The 17,305-nt window shown below is 35.4% G+C and overlaps 4 protein-coding genes and 1 long non-coding RNA gene across 6 annotated transcripts; 4 read left to right on the top strand and 1 right to left on the bottom strand.

Moving 5' to 3' along the window:
• Window positions 1–1,904: 1,904 nt before the first annotated feature.
• On the top strand, window positions 1,905–3,114 carry LOC110863627. Its single transcript, XM_022112980.2, has 4 exons — window positions 1,905–2,328; window positions 2,405–2,528; window positions 2,592–2,683; window positions 2,748–3,114. Exons 1-4 carry the CDS (start codon window positions 2,257–2,259, stop codon window positions 2,955–2,957), a joined length of 498 nt encoding a protein of 165 aa, XP_021968672.1. The 5' UTR covers window positions 1,905–2,256; the 3' UTR covers window positions 2,958–3,114.
• A 262-nt stretch (window positions 3,115–3,376) lies between these two features.
• Window positions 3,377–5,668, top strand: LOC110858173 (beta-hexosaminidase 1). Its single transcript, XM_022106860.2, has one exon. The coding sequence runs from the start codon at window positions 3,501–3,503 to the stop codon at window positions 4,995–4,997; it is 1,497 nt and encodes a 498-aa protein (XP_021962552.1). The 5' UTR covers window positions 3,377–3,500; the 3' UTR covers window positions 4,998–5,668.
• Window positions 5,669–12,281: 6,613 nt separating this feature from the next.
• LOC118433825 lies at window positions 12,282–13,949 on the top strand. The gene is made up of 3 exons (XM_035846134.1): window positions 12,282–12,845; window positions 12,916–13,219; window positions 13,282–13,949. The coding sequence occupies exons 1-3, from the start codon at window positions 12,485–12,487 to the stop codon at window positions 13,742–13,744; spliced, it is 1,128 nt and encodes a 375-aa protein (XP_035702027.1). The 5' UTR covers window positions 12,282–12,484; the 3' UTR covers window positions 13,745–13,949.
• Window positions 13,950–14,017: 68 nt separating this feature from the next.
• LOC110858884 lies at window positions 14,018–15,246 on the top strand. 2 transcript variants are annotated; one of them, XM_035846135.1, is made up of 3 exons: window positions 14,018–14,609; window positions 14,683–14,898; window positions 14,983–15,246. In XM_035846135.1, the coding sequence occupies exons 1-3, from the start codon at window positions 14,382–14,384 to the stop codon at window positions 15,004–15,006; spliced, it is 468 nt and encodes a 155-aa protein (XP_035702028.1). In that variant the 5' UTR covers window positions 14,018–14,381; the 3' UTR covers window positions 15,007–15,246. The 2 variants fall into 2 exon arrangements, with proteins under 2 accessions (XP_035702028.1, XP_021963464.1); XM_022107772.2 differs by having other exon boundaries at window positions 14,034–14,609; window positions 14,975–15,246.
• Window positions 15,240–16,537, bottom strand: LOC110858893. Its single transcript, XR_002548777.2, has 2 exons — window positions 16,292–16,537; window positions 15,240–16,185 (listed from the first exon to the last, which is right to left on the bottom strand). It is a non-coding gene; the product is annotated as an uncharacterized LOC110858893 (long non-coding RNA).
• Between the last annotated feature and the right edge of the window lie 768 nt (window positions 16,538–17,305).

Below are 17,305 nucleotides of genomic sequence, written 5' to 3' on the forward strand. Positions count from 1 at the left end.
ATAACGTTGGCCTTCCATTGTCAATGAAATTTTTCCATGAAAAGTGATAAATCGGACCGTGCACGGGAAAATTGACCTGCTGACCTTGAATGCAGACCCACTGGGTCAAATGAAGATTGAGGGTAAAGCTGGAAGTGTCCTGAGTAATATTAAACAAAATAGTTAAGATTTTGAGTAAACAGTCTTGGAGAAGGACCCAAGCTAATCAGCTGACGGGGAATCATAAAAAACTCGTAAACTAATTTGGAAAATTAATGGTCAAATTTTGTTGAAAATAAATTTTAATAACGTTTTTGTGTCCCCTGCTACAGAACTATTTTACCTACAAGGTACAAGTGACAAAATAATAAAATTACCAAGTTTTGGTTAGTTAAATTATTTTTGAAGTTCAACCTTGATGACGACGGAAACTTTTCCAAAAATTTTATTGGGTTTGATGAAAACTCATTTCGTGGGGTGTAACCACTTATCAAAATTTAATCAAAAATATTTACAGTGCAATATACTATATGTACCTTGGATAAAAACAACGTTAGGGATTTTTAGAATCAAAGTCCTAAAATGTGGGGGCCTTAAAAGTCGAGGAGTTGCGTTAACGAGAGCATTCCATTAGGACAAGTATGAAGCTAGACTACAAAAGTGACTTAAAAGATAAGCATGAGACAAAAATGGTTTTATATAGTGAAAAGTATGCTAAGTCTCTTGATAATACTCGCAAAGACGATTTTTGCATCAGGACCTAAGAAAAAAATCTTTTGTTCAACGCCATTTTATAAGAACACTGGTTTGGAAAACTAAAAAAGGACACCTCTCTATATTTGACCTTCCCTCATTTCGCAGAGTACACAAAACCGGAAGCCAGACATGTTTACCTATAGTTTGAGACACGGGCTTTCACATAAAAATGTTAGAAATCTCTACAACTAAAAACCATCCCGCAATTAAAATATGAATTCGTCAAAACCATGTCCTAACGCCTTTTGTAGATATGTAAGGCATGCAAAATATGTACATTCTGCTTCCGGGCATGGACTGCTAAATTAGTGCAAAACAAAATTTGTAAGAGGTACATTTGGCAATTCTCAATAATCGATACCTTGTCGTGTCAAACTGAAATGTCGCGTTATAATAATGAGTCTGATTGCGTAAAACTTTTACAAATCCAGGACGCCTTTCACTCAGGAGGGGAGCTTGCGAGGTTGATAATAACAGATCTTGATGCCCTTTGGATATGTAGTAGGGACCAATGAGTGTACTAAAACCCTGAAGTGGTTTGACTCCATGGCCACATTTGCGCCCGCCACACCCACTCAAAAATGCCCAAAAAACGCTTTTACTCCAGTTTTCACTCACTCAAATCCACGCCAAAAATCCAATTTTACTCGGATTTTGAAATTTCTTTCACCATTATACTCCCAGATAGTTGCTTTCTTCAATCCAATATCAAACTCAATTCTTTCGAAATTTTGAGTATTTTTAAAATTTAAAATTCTGAATGAGCATTGTTGTAGTAATCAACAAAACAAATTATTTTTGCGAAATAATCATCAGTAAAATTGAGTCCGATATTGTATTGAAGAAAGCAACTATCTGGGAGTATAAGGGTGAAAGAAATTTCAAAATCCAAGTAAAATTGGATTTTTGGCGTGGATTTGAGTGAGTGAAAACTGGAGTAAAAGCGTTTTTTGGGCATTTTTGAGTGGGTGTGGCGGGCGCAAATGTGGCCATGGAGTCAAACCACTTCAGGGTTTTAGTACACTCATTGGTCCCTACTACATATCCAAAGGGCATCAAGATCTGTTATTATCAACCTCGCAAGCTCCCCTCCTCAGCGATACATAGTTTCCCTTTCGCTATGTCGGTCTGTCTGTCCGTCCATCTTTTTGCACATACATAAGTCCTGAAACTCGGGACATGAAATGTATTTAGGGGCAGAAGTGGTTAGAATTTTTGCGCTCTAGGTCAAAATGCCACAGCGCCAGGTCAGGTGGAGTCAAATCGATAACTTCATAGGTTATTTTGATTTTTAAACTTGGTTACGAAGTGACATGGGGACAATCAAAAGTAGAACATGCGCAAATTTCAAATTTGTATTTTGTCGGACACTTTCCGTGTGCGACCAATGATGGCGAATACACGTTTGACGATGGTTCCGCCCTTTGATTACGTTCATTTCTAACAGTTTTGTACATTAATCCTAATACACTGCATGAAAATAAAATAATCCAATGTCCAATATTTAGTCTTGAGCTAAACATGGGTCTAAATCCATGTTGCTTCGGAATACCTCTTCAGACTGGGTGTAAAATAATTGCTGTCCTACAGATTGTAGGGATCTATTAATTTTTACTGTGCATCTTATCTTCAGCCAAGTATAATTAACAATTTTGAATGCAATTTACAGATTGCTTCTGTTTTGATCCTACTTTCCTCAATCCTGGGACTAATTGCCATTGGCATTAAGTCAACCGAAGACAAAAACTCGAATGGTGACGACAACGCAAAGGAAACTGACAAGATATCGGATGGTAAAATAATTCTGCAATTTTTTAAATGTCAAATAAATTATATGTAAAACTTGCTATTTTCAGATACCGTGGTTATTGTTGTGTTATCATTGATACTAACGTGCAGCTTAATTGGACTCATTCTTTCTGTTGTACTTTATCGCGGTGCTAAAAATGTAAGTCATGTCGAAATGTTCAAAGTTGGTAATGCAAAAATATCTTAAATCAATAAATGCATAGAAAAAGCGCAAGAAACTTTTAGCCTGGCTCTGGATTAGCTTAATCCTGCTGGTGGTAATGGTTGTGAAATTTATCGTGGACTGCATTTACGTAAAAATTGGACACGCATTGGAATTGGTACAAAGTGCTGGGTACATACTCTTGAATTCATATTGTATATTTGTGGTGTGGTGTTATCGACAAGAGTTGAAACATGGGGATGATGCATAAACTCACAAATTTCTGGAAATAATTTCCATTAAAGTATTTTTAATGAGATTACAATGTAGAGAGTGATCTGGTCCATTATATGCATATTTAAATAATGTAATATTCACTTTCATGTACGTAATCAGGTTTATTTTGTGTTTCATTTTTATATGTGCTTCGGGATAATAAATAAAATTATAAATAATAAATAAAAGATGAAATTACTTCAACAAATAAAATTATTTCTCTAAACATGAGAAACGATATTTTGCTACTGCTTAATATTGATGAATTCAATTATCTCGCATATATACATACTTAAATGTAGTTATTAGAAATTGACTGTTCAGAACCCGTGACGTACAACTACAATGCAGCAAATGGTAAAATATTAATTCCATGTGGTGTGCGGTTTTATTTTAATAATTTATGTAGCTTTGGGTAGTTCAGTATTGACAACCACAGAAATTAACGTTGGTTCTTACTCATTGTAAATTATCACCGAAAAAAAGCATATCGTTATCTCGCACTTTAAATTATTTTCTTAAGGTCCTAGAGTAAAAAATGTTCCGAAATTTCTTCTCACTAATTTTCCTCTTTCCATTGTTAAGGTTGTCCGCATCTACGATTTGGCCACAACCCAAACACGTGTCCATCGACACTTCAAACTCAATATCCATCCCGTTATCTTGTGATGTTAATCTACTCCTGAATTCTCTACGGAGAACATTCCCATCAAAAGCAAAGTGCATGATTACACAAGCTTTTGAACGTGCTTCGAAGAATTTCAAAAGCCAAGTCCCATCTCCGTCTTATAATTGTGCTGTAAACCCATTAAATATTAATCTTTTAGTGACGAATCCATCATATCAAAGTGTAAACCCAAGCAAGGATTCCGTTTCTCAAGAATCATACAAAATTACAATCAATCCACAATCAGAGATTTTTATTGAGGCTGCGACAACAATCGCCGCACTTCGCGCAGCTTGGACATTTTTTCAGATTCCGACAAACCCATCCAGATTCATACAACATCCCATCTCCATCAGAGATGAACCTACGTTCATCTACCGTGCAATTATGATGGACACGACAAGGTCAATCAGTGTTACAGAGGGACAGCGCCATCCAATTATTCGCCTTTACGAAATGATTGACCGGATGGAAGTCGTCAAGATGAATATCCTCCATTGGCATCTAACGGACACGGATGGTCTCTCCTTTCAAGTGGATAATGTAAATGTGACGTCGCCATATTCAGTCGACGAAATTAAGAAAGTTGTGCAATACGGACTGGATCATGGAATTACTGTTTTGCCAGAAGTGGACATCATGGGCCATAGCGGAACCGTGTGGGGGAGACAGACAAATATACCATCATTCGCCCCTTGGGATTGTCCCTACCAATTCAACCTGGACTCACCCCAGGCTACACAATTTATCACAAATCTCTTTAAAAATATGACGACAAAGATATTTACGAATTGCCCAATCCTTGCCACCGGACAGGACGAAGTAGCTCCATGTGGAAATAATTATGTTCGAGATGCCACAGCGCTGCAGAATAAATTGGGCCAAATTGCGAAGAATGCAGGAAAAAGGGTGCTCGTTTGGGGGGACACTATTCTCGAACAAGGGCTAATCTTTGACTCGAGAATTACATTGGTAGCGCCGTGGAGGGAGTATGAAGGCTGCAACGGATATGCAGAAGGAGTCAATAAATTGGTCGAGAGGGGATACAAGGTCGTGGTATACAATCAAAATCCGTGGTACATTGGCAGGGAAACTACGGCAGAGGGACTTTACAGCTACAATCCTTTGGATGGAGTACAGCCAAGCAATGTGGGAGCAGTTCTTGGGGGAGCGGTGTCACTGTGGGAACCTTCGCTGAGAGATTTGGAGCATGGATCAATATTCTGGCCAATGTCTGCCGCAGTGGGTGAAGTTTTGTGGTCAGGATCCCGTCAAGGGGGCGAGTTTAATGAGGAAAGATACGATAAGATTTCAACATTTCTTAGAAATGTTCCTGCTTCCGTGGTGTCGATGGTAATTTGCAAATAGGTAAATACATATTTCCAAAGTCTCATGAATTTTTTTGGCCTTGTGAATTTTACATAAGAGCGAATAAAACTTTCTGCATAATTGTTATCTAAAAAAATTCTGTGGATGAATATAAATGAGTATGTAATGACAGATTATCTATTATTTGTTCGTCATTTTTACTTATTTTTGCAATTACAGATTTGTAAAATTCCAACTAAAATTAATAAAAGCACATCGACTTTAGTAAGGTTATGTAGTATTAAATGCGTACCCGTGTACGTAATTATAAGTTCAGTGAAGGTTACTCATGGTTAAAGTTAATCAATACTTATAATATTAAATTTGCGCGTGGATAACACATTATTAGATAAACTCACAGCCTGCCCCCTTTTCGTAAAACTAACCTTTAAATAAACCATTTAATTCGACCCATATAACATATAATTTACTTCGCTGGCGGCTTTACTACCGGCAACTCATCACACACAGTCATTGAAAAAGTTAAAAATATATTTAGTTTCTACATTATATTTCTGTAATTAATGGGACTTCGTTGCAATCAATAATCGGACTGTGCCTCTCGCAATAGAAATAAGGTACATAAGTGCAGTCTTTGGCGTAATGCAGTAAAATATCCCAAATTGTACTCCGATTGGTTTGCATGATGAAATAAATCGCTTAAAATACTCCTCATGTGTATATCTCATCTCTCTTAACCAGTGTCTATGCCTCCAAGATTTGATGCACTTACTTGATACGTATTGAACTCGAGAAAATGTCAAGAAAACCAAGAAAACGACAAAATTCATTACAAAAATTGTTGCAATCAGTGCAAATTTCAGAATTGGATGAATTAATTGGTGATACTTTACGAGAATGAAAAGCGTTCCAATTACCACTCTCGAGATTACGAATTGCAGTGGGAGATGGTAACTCGTGGTGACAAGCTGAAACAGGTTTTGAAGTAATTTTAACGATTTGAAGGTTGTGACCAAGTTCTTTGGCGTCCTTAGTTTGGGCGATGTCCAGGCATACTTCAAATTCAAGCTAAAATTGGTATTTCAAAAAATTGATGATATTGGAGTAGAAAGTATATAGCAAAACTAAAACTTACCACAATTGTCCGTGCATTCGATGCAGCACGACTGGAATATAAAGCGCCGTCAGTATGTAAAATTTACAACTTTCCCACGACTTGTAGACGATTAAGTAAAATCCGACTGCAGAAATTAGTGTACTTATGACTTGTATTTTTGTGGAATACGAAATAAATGAAGATGACGGAGATTGCGGCAATCCTGGCATGATAATGACCCCAATGCCAGTTATTGGAGCAATAATACAACCCATCTTATCCATTATCTTGACTACTAGATGAGACATACTGGATAACTTGAGCTGATCGAGTAGTAAGACGTGCTTAATTGTCCCACCATTAATTCTAGGTTGTCGACACTTTTGCTGCAATTTTATTTCGTGTAAGCGAAAAGTATCTGAAATTCCGGGAGGATAGACAACTTATAATTTATTGAAAGATATTTAAGCATAAAACTAGATAACTTTACCAGAGAAAAATATCGCATATGAAATGAAAGAGTTGACCATCACGGGGACCTCGTCGATTTTTACGAGTGTCATGACATGAAATATAAGAACTGTTAGTGACCCCAAATGAGACACAGGCTCATGTCCAAGGCAAGTGAGAATTGGCGACCTGGTTCCTCTGATCGCAATTGACGGTAGAGGATGAACCCTTGCGTGGATGCGAAGGCTGCATAAATGGCAAGTGAGACAACGAAAAATTTCCATTTTTGAATGGTTTTCAAATTCTTGGTTTTAATGATACGATTGTTTTCTACGCTAAATGGGAGACTGCAACAATTTCCTGCACTTTGAGGAGAGTTCAACCACTCTTCTAAATCCATGTGTTGAAAGGCCTTGCATATATACACTGCGTTATAGTAATTAGTAGAAGATGTGCATATACGTTTGAAAGAATTTGAGGTATGAATTGAGTTCAGATTCAATACTATGCTGATATAAACTATTTTCTTTTACTATAACTATTAAGTGGAAGAGCACACGTTTATCAAAGTTTTATGCTGTAATTTATTGGATGAGAATTGTGGCAAATTGATTCTACACTACAATTGTAAATGGTCAAGTTACATGCATGCAAATTTTGCGACACATCCCATTACCTATTAACGATTACAAAGTTTAAACTTACAATTTTTAATGGTAGTGCATACGGTTGACGGTACGAGATACGATTATGTGTATGTACACATAAGCGTTGGATTCCTATTTGAATTGATAAACGTCAAACTAAAATGGTTACACTACATTTCCGGCGTGGCCATTAATATTTATATGTTTCATAAACACACTTAATCGGTTTTATCACCAATTACGCCAGTTATAATTTTATATGTACTAATTTTCCACTACCCATCTTTGCTGACGCAAGTGAGACATTGCATTGTCAACGTGCCATCATACTACATATGTAGTACATACATACATAATATGTATAATAAATTTCACATACATACATAGGTACTTATTTATATTCCATAAATATTATAATTGCTGTCGAACAGTGTTCTTGCTTTCTACTTATTTGTTAACGGCCAAAAGATAAATTCCAATTCATAATTTAAATAGATAATAACGGATGAAATACATGTATGTGTCTTACATTTTGTTTACTTGTTGTACTTATTTGTTCCTTTTTTCATTGTTAATAAACTCAATTTGAATAAAACGTCCAGTAATAATGCATACATAAATTCTTTATGAAAATCTATTCATACTTAAGTATCTGAAATGTAGTTTTTCAAAAGTTTCTATTGTTACGAAACTATTACACATTCCATGAATTAAGATAATTCGCACTCCCGTCAAATTGTCGTGTCTAAATATTTCAATAATTCCTTATCATTCATTTAGTCGAATATCATGTGCATGACACGAGTTAGCATGTCTTCACTACTTTACCTTGTTTTGTCCCTGGAAACATTTACTTTAATTTGTTGTACTCAATTTCCAAGTTTATTACTAAATTGTACACATTACATTAAGACGGACTATATCCTAACAAAATATGAAGTAACAACTCAAATTTGGGGGACATCACGAAATTTTCACTTGTTTCCCGTAATCCTAGAACATACAAATGAAACCATTGTTAATACTTATGTAATGGATCACTTGACTGGTATTCTGGTCGTGACCTATAATAATCCATTAAATTATCATCGAATTTATGGTAGACACCAAATTTGTGTTGTAGGCAGAGTATATTCGCATTGGTTGCACGACAAACAGGCCGAGAAACAAAAGCAGACACATGTTCAAATCGAAATGGGAATACTGCAAATATTCGCAGCCAAACTAAGACCTCAAGTTATATTTTTCGAAAATGTAAATTTTGGAATTACTAAAAGATTACAGTTTCCATTCATCCATCGTCTTTATGCAAATTCCATCTTTATCATTTTCAACAGTGGTCATGGAGCCAATCGAGTTGGAAGCATTGTCAGATTTATCTATGGATACAAGGGCTTAGCAAAAAATTTAGTGGGACCTGACATCTCCGATGTGACTTCGATAAGTCAACTGAAACATCTTTGGAGAATGGAAAACTCAAATCTTAGACGACGCAAGGTGTTCTTCGCATACACGTTGAAGCATCATAAAAACTCGTATTGTTCCTTGTATAAAAATAAATTTGGAAACGGAGAGACAAAAAGGATGGAAAAGTTTGTGGAGAATGACTGCATCAAATCGACCCTTCTTGAAAGAAAGAACATTACACGTGCCGACTTAACTGCGTTTTCGAATTCTGTTATCGGTTTCATTTCGAGCGATATTCCCATGCATTCTGACGTCAGCAATGGATTGAAACAATCGCAGAGTTCTATTCAATGGGTTATTCATGGCGTCGGAATGGAAACGTATGGATTTTCTATACATACTGATTCCAAAGGCGAAATTAGTGCAGCAAATTTTTCAGCGTTTGTGCTTCCATTTGACGTCATGACATGGATATGTATTCTAGTTTCTATTCTCACGATTAGTATTTGCACAATCAAGATTTCTAATAGCTTTACGAGATCAATTTTGTACATTGTGAGTACAGTTCTAGATCAGTCAGACCTAATTTCGCATAAGCAAAGGTTATCCAACTACGACATGACCCCCCTACTAGCAGCGTGGATAATGGTCGCCATGTTCCTTGGATTCTTTTACAAGGGAGCTTTATTTTCATATATGACTTCGAAGCCTGTTCTAAACGTACCGTCGACGTTGGAAGGACTACTAAAAAGTAACATATCGATTATTTCAATCACATTTGTCCTAACGTTTCTTAATCATGATCCAATATCTCCTCTGGACATTATTACCAAAGATTTGGTGAAGATATTAGACCCTAACATGTCCCTGTATGATATAACAGTCCAACTAAGAAACCGGGTTATGTATGTCCCCGCATTTTATAAAGTTGTTGAAATAGCAGAGAACATTTCAACCTCGAAACCCGTGGAGACATGTTGGGATCCAAACCAGTCGAGATGTTCGGATGGAAACAGAACTGAAATAATGATCCCAAAGACGTTTGCTGTTATGAGTACTAAAATTGATATGCGTGCATTTTCCAACTACATGAAGCAGTTTTCTGGTCTAACCGAAGTGACGAATACGAGTCCGCATCCAATTTCATATAAAGTTCCATGGATTGCGTTATATAATTGTTTCTATAATGTATTCTCTCGTCACATGTCGTCGCTGGTGGAGTCTGGGATTTATTCTTGGTGGAGGAAAAACTCCAACGTTGCACGACAAGTGAGAGATCTGTTAAAAAACGAGGAAAGAAACAACAGAAGTGAGAATGTGGCTTTTGTGCAACGTTTATGGGTGACAGAGGACGTGGATCATGACCTGGGGGAACGGATGGGAATAGATTTACAAGGTGTTTCCCTGAGCACCCTTACAGCACCGTTTACAATTACCCTCATTTTCTCAGGGGTAGCAGTTTTTGTATTTTTTGTAGAAATTCTAACGCGATTTGCGAAGGTGCTGAAAATATGAGAGAAATGCAATGTGAAATTATTAGAAGCAGTAGCATTGTTTTTGCAAACCTTTTGATTGGGTGAAGTTTTTATGAATTATGTTTTCAATTGTTCCTTCTGTATCCCTTTTAATCATGCGACTGAAATAAAAATACCCAGCAAACTCTACGAAAAATATTTAGTACCACGATATGAAAATAAATTGTTGTCCAGTCCCAAAATTATCTTTGATTATTTATAAATAAATTATGGTCTGAGAACGATAATTAGTTCTTTTCACGTGCTGCATATGTGTCGTGGTATGGTACTCGTGTGGGTCGTAAATTTAAATTTTCTAACTGATGGTCAATGAGGTACCTAAGCATATCTCCTTAATAAATTAGAAAACGTGGGATAAGAATAATTTGCTAAGCATCCACCTTACATTTACTTCAGGTCGTTACCTATCTTCAACTTGACATGCCCCTAACATATGAAATGTACAAAGACATATATATTATTTAGCACGTGAAACTATGATACACAAAAGTATCAAATAAATCGATAATTTTTAACTGCTTTCTCCACGCGTGTTTTCTTACGAATATTTGAGCTTGTTAACAATAGTCTTAATAACGGCCTCTCGTTCTTAGAATTGTGTCTTAGTCTGCAATTTATGAGGGACAAAATTGCTGAAATACGTAGTTCAACCAGAATCAGCCATCGTGGACAGAAAGAATACAACTAGTTGAAGCTTTGTGATAAAATGGTCAAAGTTTAAGTGCTGTGACAATACGCCGCATGTAAGCAATTATTAAAGTTTTCAGCCAACCCAATTATAACTTAATCATAGAAAGTGATTCACATTTTGTACATATGCATCTTATATTTAGTGATACACAATCGTTTGAAGGTAGATCCAGCTTTGTGACAATCTTCACCATGTGAGGAATAAAGAAAGAGGATGCTATTCGAAAACTATTGATAATCATCACAAAATTTCTGTAACTCACGAAAGTATTTTTGCTACCTTGGAATGATAAAAAATAATTGGCCCAGTGAATTCTGTCAAGGTTACGTCTGATTTCATTAAGTCGTTCCATCAATAATTTGAATATTCATTCTACGATATGTGGAAATTTCACGAACACAATGACACAAAATCAGCATATTGCAAGGGTCAGTCTTTGGTTTGTTTGGAGGGAGTGTTACCAATTTCTATAAATGGCTGTGTAAAAGAAACATTACATATGTGTCAAACTAACTCTATAATCCGGATGGAGCTAAATTTATTTGCAATAGAAAATCCGTGACCCCATTCTAAGTTTAGCACTGTATCATCAAAAACCTTAACTTATACAGTTTACTGAATGCTTGCAGAGTCTTGCTTAAGTCTTTAAGAAATATTTATTTATATATTCTGGAAATACTTAACACTCTGGAGAAATCGCGGATCAGTGTTTAATTAATTGTGGTTTATGTAATATTTTGGGAAGTTTAGGTTAGGGTAGACAAACATAAACAGAAGACTAACACAATTAATAAATAGAAGTGTCGACGACAGTCGTCAGCGACCTGCGTCAGAAAAACACAAAGTAACAAACAAATACGTATGTACGTACGTAAATTCTATCCAAAAATACAAAAGAGATGTCAAAAGCTTGAAGAGAGTCCAAGGAAAATGATATAAAATATATGTACATGTACGTACCCAAGAATATGATAGCAGTAAATATGTAAGACATTTAGTTCATAATGTTTCACCTATGCATACATACATACGTATGTATGTACTTATCACCGTATTTATAAATAAATGTAGTTAAGGTTATATGATTTGGACGGACTTAAAATATTTCGTATATTCAATTCGTCTTCAATAAACCTTCGATGCAGCAGTGGTCGACAATTCTAGTCGGCTCAAATTGCGAAAGTGCTATTTAATTACAATAAATTAAACGGTGACATGCGTACCATTAACAATAATTGTCGGTATTCCATTAATTTGATTTTACTAAAGGATGTCAATACAAGTTTTCTGCAGTAATACCTGGCTTACAATTTTCAGTGTTAGATAACTTATTGAGAAATTGCTAGTTACATACATACCTGCAAAAGTCACTCTTCAAAGAATGCATACAAATATGTACTGCGTTGCTTTACACATCCATATGCCAAAACGAATGCAATTATTAGATTGCAACTAAATATTACAACAAAGTAGGATATTGCAAACATCATATTTTGTCACACTGCAAAGAGAGTCGTACCTGCAGGCATGCATATAAATACGTGCGGACGATCGATAGCTAACAATTAACATTCAATTGGTTTTCCATTCAAATTATTTCAAATGGATTGTTTGCTCAATGAATAATGTCGTCAATTTCCTGTGTGGTAAAGTTGTATTCTGCAGACTTTGAGAATACCGAAATTTAAACATGACCTAAAATGTTTAATTGGCAAGTTTTAAAATTGCTTAAGCGCGTAATAAAAATATTAAACTTCACGCGAGCATTTGCACTTCGATGGGACGACTCCAAAAATTCATTGTTCCCAGTGAACTCAAATCGGCGTCTGATTTTCATCCAGGCTTTATTTATCCATCAATTACTCTACGGTTTCTACATTGGTTGGAAATTTTATGCAATTTGGGTTAGCACATTTGCCACAGTGATGGACAGTTTTTGGTTCATGTTTATGAATTTGGGATACCTATTTTGCGCTGAAGGACTAATTCAATCTGCTCTGAGACGAAACGAATATTCAGAACTATTTCGACACCTCCTGCATTTGGATGGCAAATTTATCGGTAATTTAAACCTTTGTGGTAACAAGTTAATATTTTTGAATTTTTAAAGAATGAATTTTTTATTTGTAAGGATTATGTGGAGGAAAGAGGATAACACATGAAACAAAATCAAAGATAGCGTTGTGGATTTTACGAATTAATGTCGTTGGTACATTTGTGTTCATCATCCTGCTAACTCTGGTCTTCATAAAGCGTCCAACATCGTTTTTCTACATTTACGATTTATACCCAGATCACGAATCGTGGGCGATCTTTTCAATTTTTCTCGTATTTGAAATCTTGTCAAAAAGTATTGGTGTTATTGCGTTTAATCTTATGAGCACGTGGTTTCTGCTCTCTGTGGCCTTCCAGTTTATGGCACTTGCTCAATTAAGGTATTTCAATTTATCTTTTACTTTTTCACAATTGGTAACTGGGATTTTTTCTGGGGTTACAGAAAGTCTACAGATCATGTTGGGAAAAGGATAGCGTATTACAAGTACCTCGCAATATTTAACAAATGTCACATGAACTGCTATCTGCCCATAACCCTGCCATCAAGACTGACACTTTTTGGGCTACTTGTGGTAATTTCGGCACACCTTCTACTTCGATATGGTCATCGGTTGATCCTTTTCGAGCGTTTTCTAGTATTTCAACTACTTCTATGGAGTATCGTTACAGCTTTCTTGTGTATCCTTGTATCCGGCAAGATTTATAAAAGTAGTAGCAGGGCATTGGTGAGGTTTCGTAGTTATGATAAGCATACGAAATATACTAGAAAAAGTTTAAGGGCTTTGAGACCATTTGGGGTGAAAGCAGGGCCTTCGAAAACACTGACTTATGGAACTCTCAACGCTTATTCGGTTGTTGTTCTTAAAGCTTTAACCACTATCCTCGTAAGATTTCCACCACGCTGACAGATTTATGCCAACATCACATGTCATGAAATAATTTTTATTAACAAAACAATTGTACATGTAGGACTGAAATGGGTTTCAAACATAAGTTACACATTAAAGACCAAATATAGTATTTAAGTGTGTACTAAATATCTATCAATCTATGTAAATATTAACTATTTATAATTGGATTGACAGAAAAATTAATAAAAATTGACCGAGAGCCAAGAAATTATTATGTGTAATTACTTACATATATATGTGTGCATTATGTACATTTAGACATACATATGTGCTACATAAATGATACTTTGTCATTGCAGGATCAGAGTTTAATATGTGATATGAACTTGCAAATTTCTAGGCACAAGAAATGAGCAAGAATGTTGAATTTCCAGAATTAAAAAGTAAAAGTGAGCTTCCCGGAAATGGAAACCGATCGATAATTCTGTACTTGTATAACCAAGGTCGTAATAAGCTTAGCAACTCATCCTCAGTAGGCTTTAGCACGTTGTCAGCACATTTTTTAGAAAAGTTATTAAATCTATTATAAAATCAGTTGGGGTTTTCCCAAATCAAATTACAAGCTAACAATAGATTAAAAACAGGGTACATCAAGCATACAGAAATAACTAGTTTAGTTTAAATCGCGAAAATGTCAACTTTTCTATTACGAAACATTATAAAAGTGGCTCTAATGGTTTTTCTCATCATCTCAATTGCTGATGGGAATCCAGTCAGAGAAAAGGATTACGTTCCCAGTATGGCTCGCAAAGCTGGAGGTGGTTACCGAAAACGGCCGACGGAAACCCCACCGATGATGGTTGATACAGACGGTAAAATTGAAGAGATTAATCCAAATAAGACCGATGATTTTTGGATGGTAAGTAATTTATCACAAGTTGTGTTCTACATTTGATAATTATTTTTTAGAAGTGACAATTTTTTAATTGCAGGAATACGACGAGGATGTCGAGGAGGATTGCCCATCATCCGAGTTTTGGCATATCCGTGCCAACCGATGTGTTCCACTGATCTGTGGAGGAGGACGAGACCCTGAAACTGGTCAATGTATGCATTTGACACCGTCAATCAATATGTTTGGGAACAACCGGCATGGATTCAGGTATCCACACGTTGGGGCGACAAATTGGAATTTCCATAAACACCCGGTGAGTTATTTAGTTGGCTAATTAAGTTTATGTACATATGTCCATTGCTCAGGAATAATTATTATATTTAATACAGTTCAATAGGATACGGGTGGCCACGGGATTTAGAAAAGGATGAAGAAATGATACCCTTGCTGAAAATGCAACTTTCATGTTTACAATGCGTGCTTCCAATGACAATATTTTTCATAGGTCTAGCATATTGACTATTTAGTTTGATAGTCTGATATTTCAGTAATGCACATACAAATAAGATTATAAAGCTTGAAGGGTAGATTTATTCATAAAATTATATCAAAGAATATTGCAATTAATTATTTATAGGTAATAAAAAGGAAAACTAAAGTCTATGCATTGTAAAATTTATTTTCATTCAATGGTTTTGCCTCATTCACTATAATTCGATTAATACATACATATTTAAGTCGATGGAAATGAATAGAAAAGACTTTCACAATTCTAGCAAAACATGTTAAGTATATACATACATACATATCTGTAATATTAATGTAGTTTGTTCATAAAGACATTAGACAAATGCTAATTTATAGCAAATGTTAGTATTAGAGTTAGAAGATATGCATATCATTCTAAATTGTTTAAGAAGTGAAAATTCTCGACATATCGAGAATGTTATATGTAACCTTTAACCCAACATATAAATATCGTTAACATTCAACATTGGTTGGACTGAGGAGTTGCACAATTATTAAATTAATTACAATTGAACTTTAAATAAGTGAGTTTATTCCTAAAAATAGATTTAGCCTTACAAAATTGTAACATGTTTCATTAGGGGTGTCATTACGAGTTGGCAATTTCACATCCCAACATAATTTTGAAAAATATTTTGTGAACTACATGCTAGGCTTGAAGATGCCCAAGTTCGCAAATGGATTTTCAAGCTAATTTTTTTTGCGAACTTGCGAACTTTGTTTTTTTTTGCTAACGACTCGAACTCGAAATAAATACCCACATTGTTGAACTATTAAATCCCCAAATTATCATCGCCCTACACCTCCCGATCTGGCAGTTGGAATACATCTCCCCACAAATGTAGAATAGTGGTAACCAAACGGACATCTTGTATTTAATGCGTTTACACTCTGCCTGTTCACCATCGATTGAATTGGAGCCGTGGTCGGAGTTTGGGTCGGTGCAAATCTAATTGTTTGTGTTTGCCGTCCACGAACTGCACAACATGATAAGTCAACTTCGGAGAGAAATATGGACACAAGAACGACACAGAGTACTAATTTTGCTGCGGATTTTGCCATTTGAACTCTCCTAAAACCAATAAGGCCAATAATTATTCCAGATCAAATTCGAACACGATTAATGCAACTGACTCAATAATTATTCTGCGATCAACTGAATATTTAAGTAATTGTACCTTTCTTTACGATATTTTTTGTAGAATTATTACAGTTGCCTGTGATTCACAAACTAAAACCAAATCGTTTCTCCGTAATTCTTCTTGGAACGTGGGAGCCCATGCTTATCTTGGCTGAGATGCTGTGACCTGATGGCTGACCCTGCATTAATCTTTCTCAGTATTGCTGGCTAACATTCTCAGTAATAACCTGTAGCATACAGGTTTGCAAGTTTGCAACCATCACTTTATCAATAAAAAGTGTACATAAGCCAAATATGAAATCAAATACATACATACATATGTATCTGTATGTCAAATATACATAAATACATATTTGAATTAGTAAGCTGAGATCTCCATTCAATTTGTTTAACTTTATTGGTTTGTATGTTTTAGCATTGCACCATAACAATGTTTGCCATGCTCTCTTACATGGATCATATTGGGGTAACATTTTGCACGGTTGATGGAAATCACAAAAAAACACGTGACTTCAAGAAATACGTAATCTGAAGATAAAAATACATTATTTGAATACTCACGCAAGAAAGAATATGTAGAAATTCATAAAGTGCACATGAATTTGACATAAATCGGTCGATTTGGCTTGGGTGAATATTCAGAAAGCTATAATATTTGAACCTTCCCTTAATAAATAATCATGTACATTAACATGCACGATTAGATTAATTATTTACGCCACAAATCTAATTCGCACTCTGTCACATCTTGTTTCATGAAAAGCTTGGATCAATTTTGTGTAATTTCACTGTTGCACTATTATATCTGTATTGCCCACAATTAAAAAGATAATCAAGCTGAACTAAATGCTAGCAGCAGAATAGAATTAACAAAGCAATCAACAATTATCTTACTGAGTAAATAAAATATGTAAATTGTCCGCAAAATGTCTCGGTCATTGTAATTATACATTCTTATACCTCAATTGAAAGTAAATAATTTATCAACATTACTGAATATCTGGATGAATCATTAAATTTACCAAAACCACGAATTACACCCTGGAATCCT

The sequence above is a fragment of the Folsomia candida genome, unplaced genomic scaffold, assembly GCF_002217175.1.
Source record: "Folsomia candida strain VU population unplaced genomic scaffold, ASM221717v1 Fcan01_Sc001, whole genome shotgun sequence".
Lineage (NCBI taxonomy): Eukaryota > Metazoa > Arthropoda > Collembola > Entomobryomorpha > Isotomidae > Folsomia > Folsomia candida.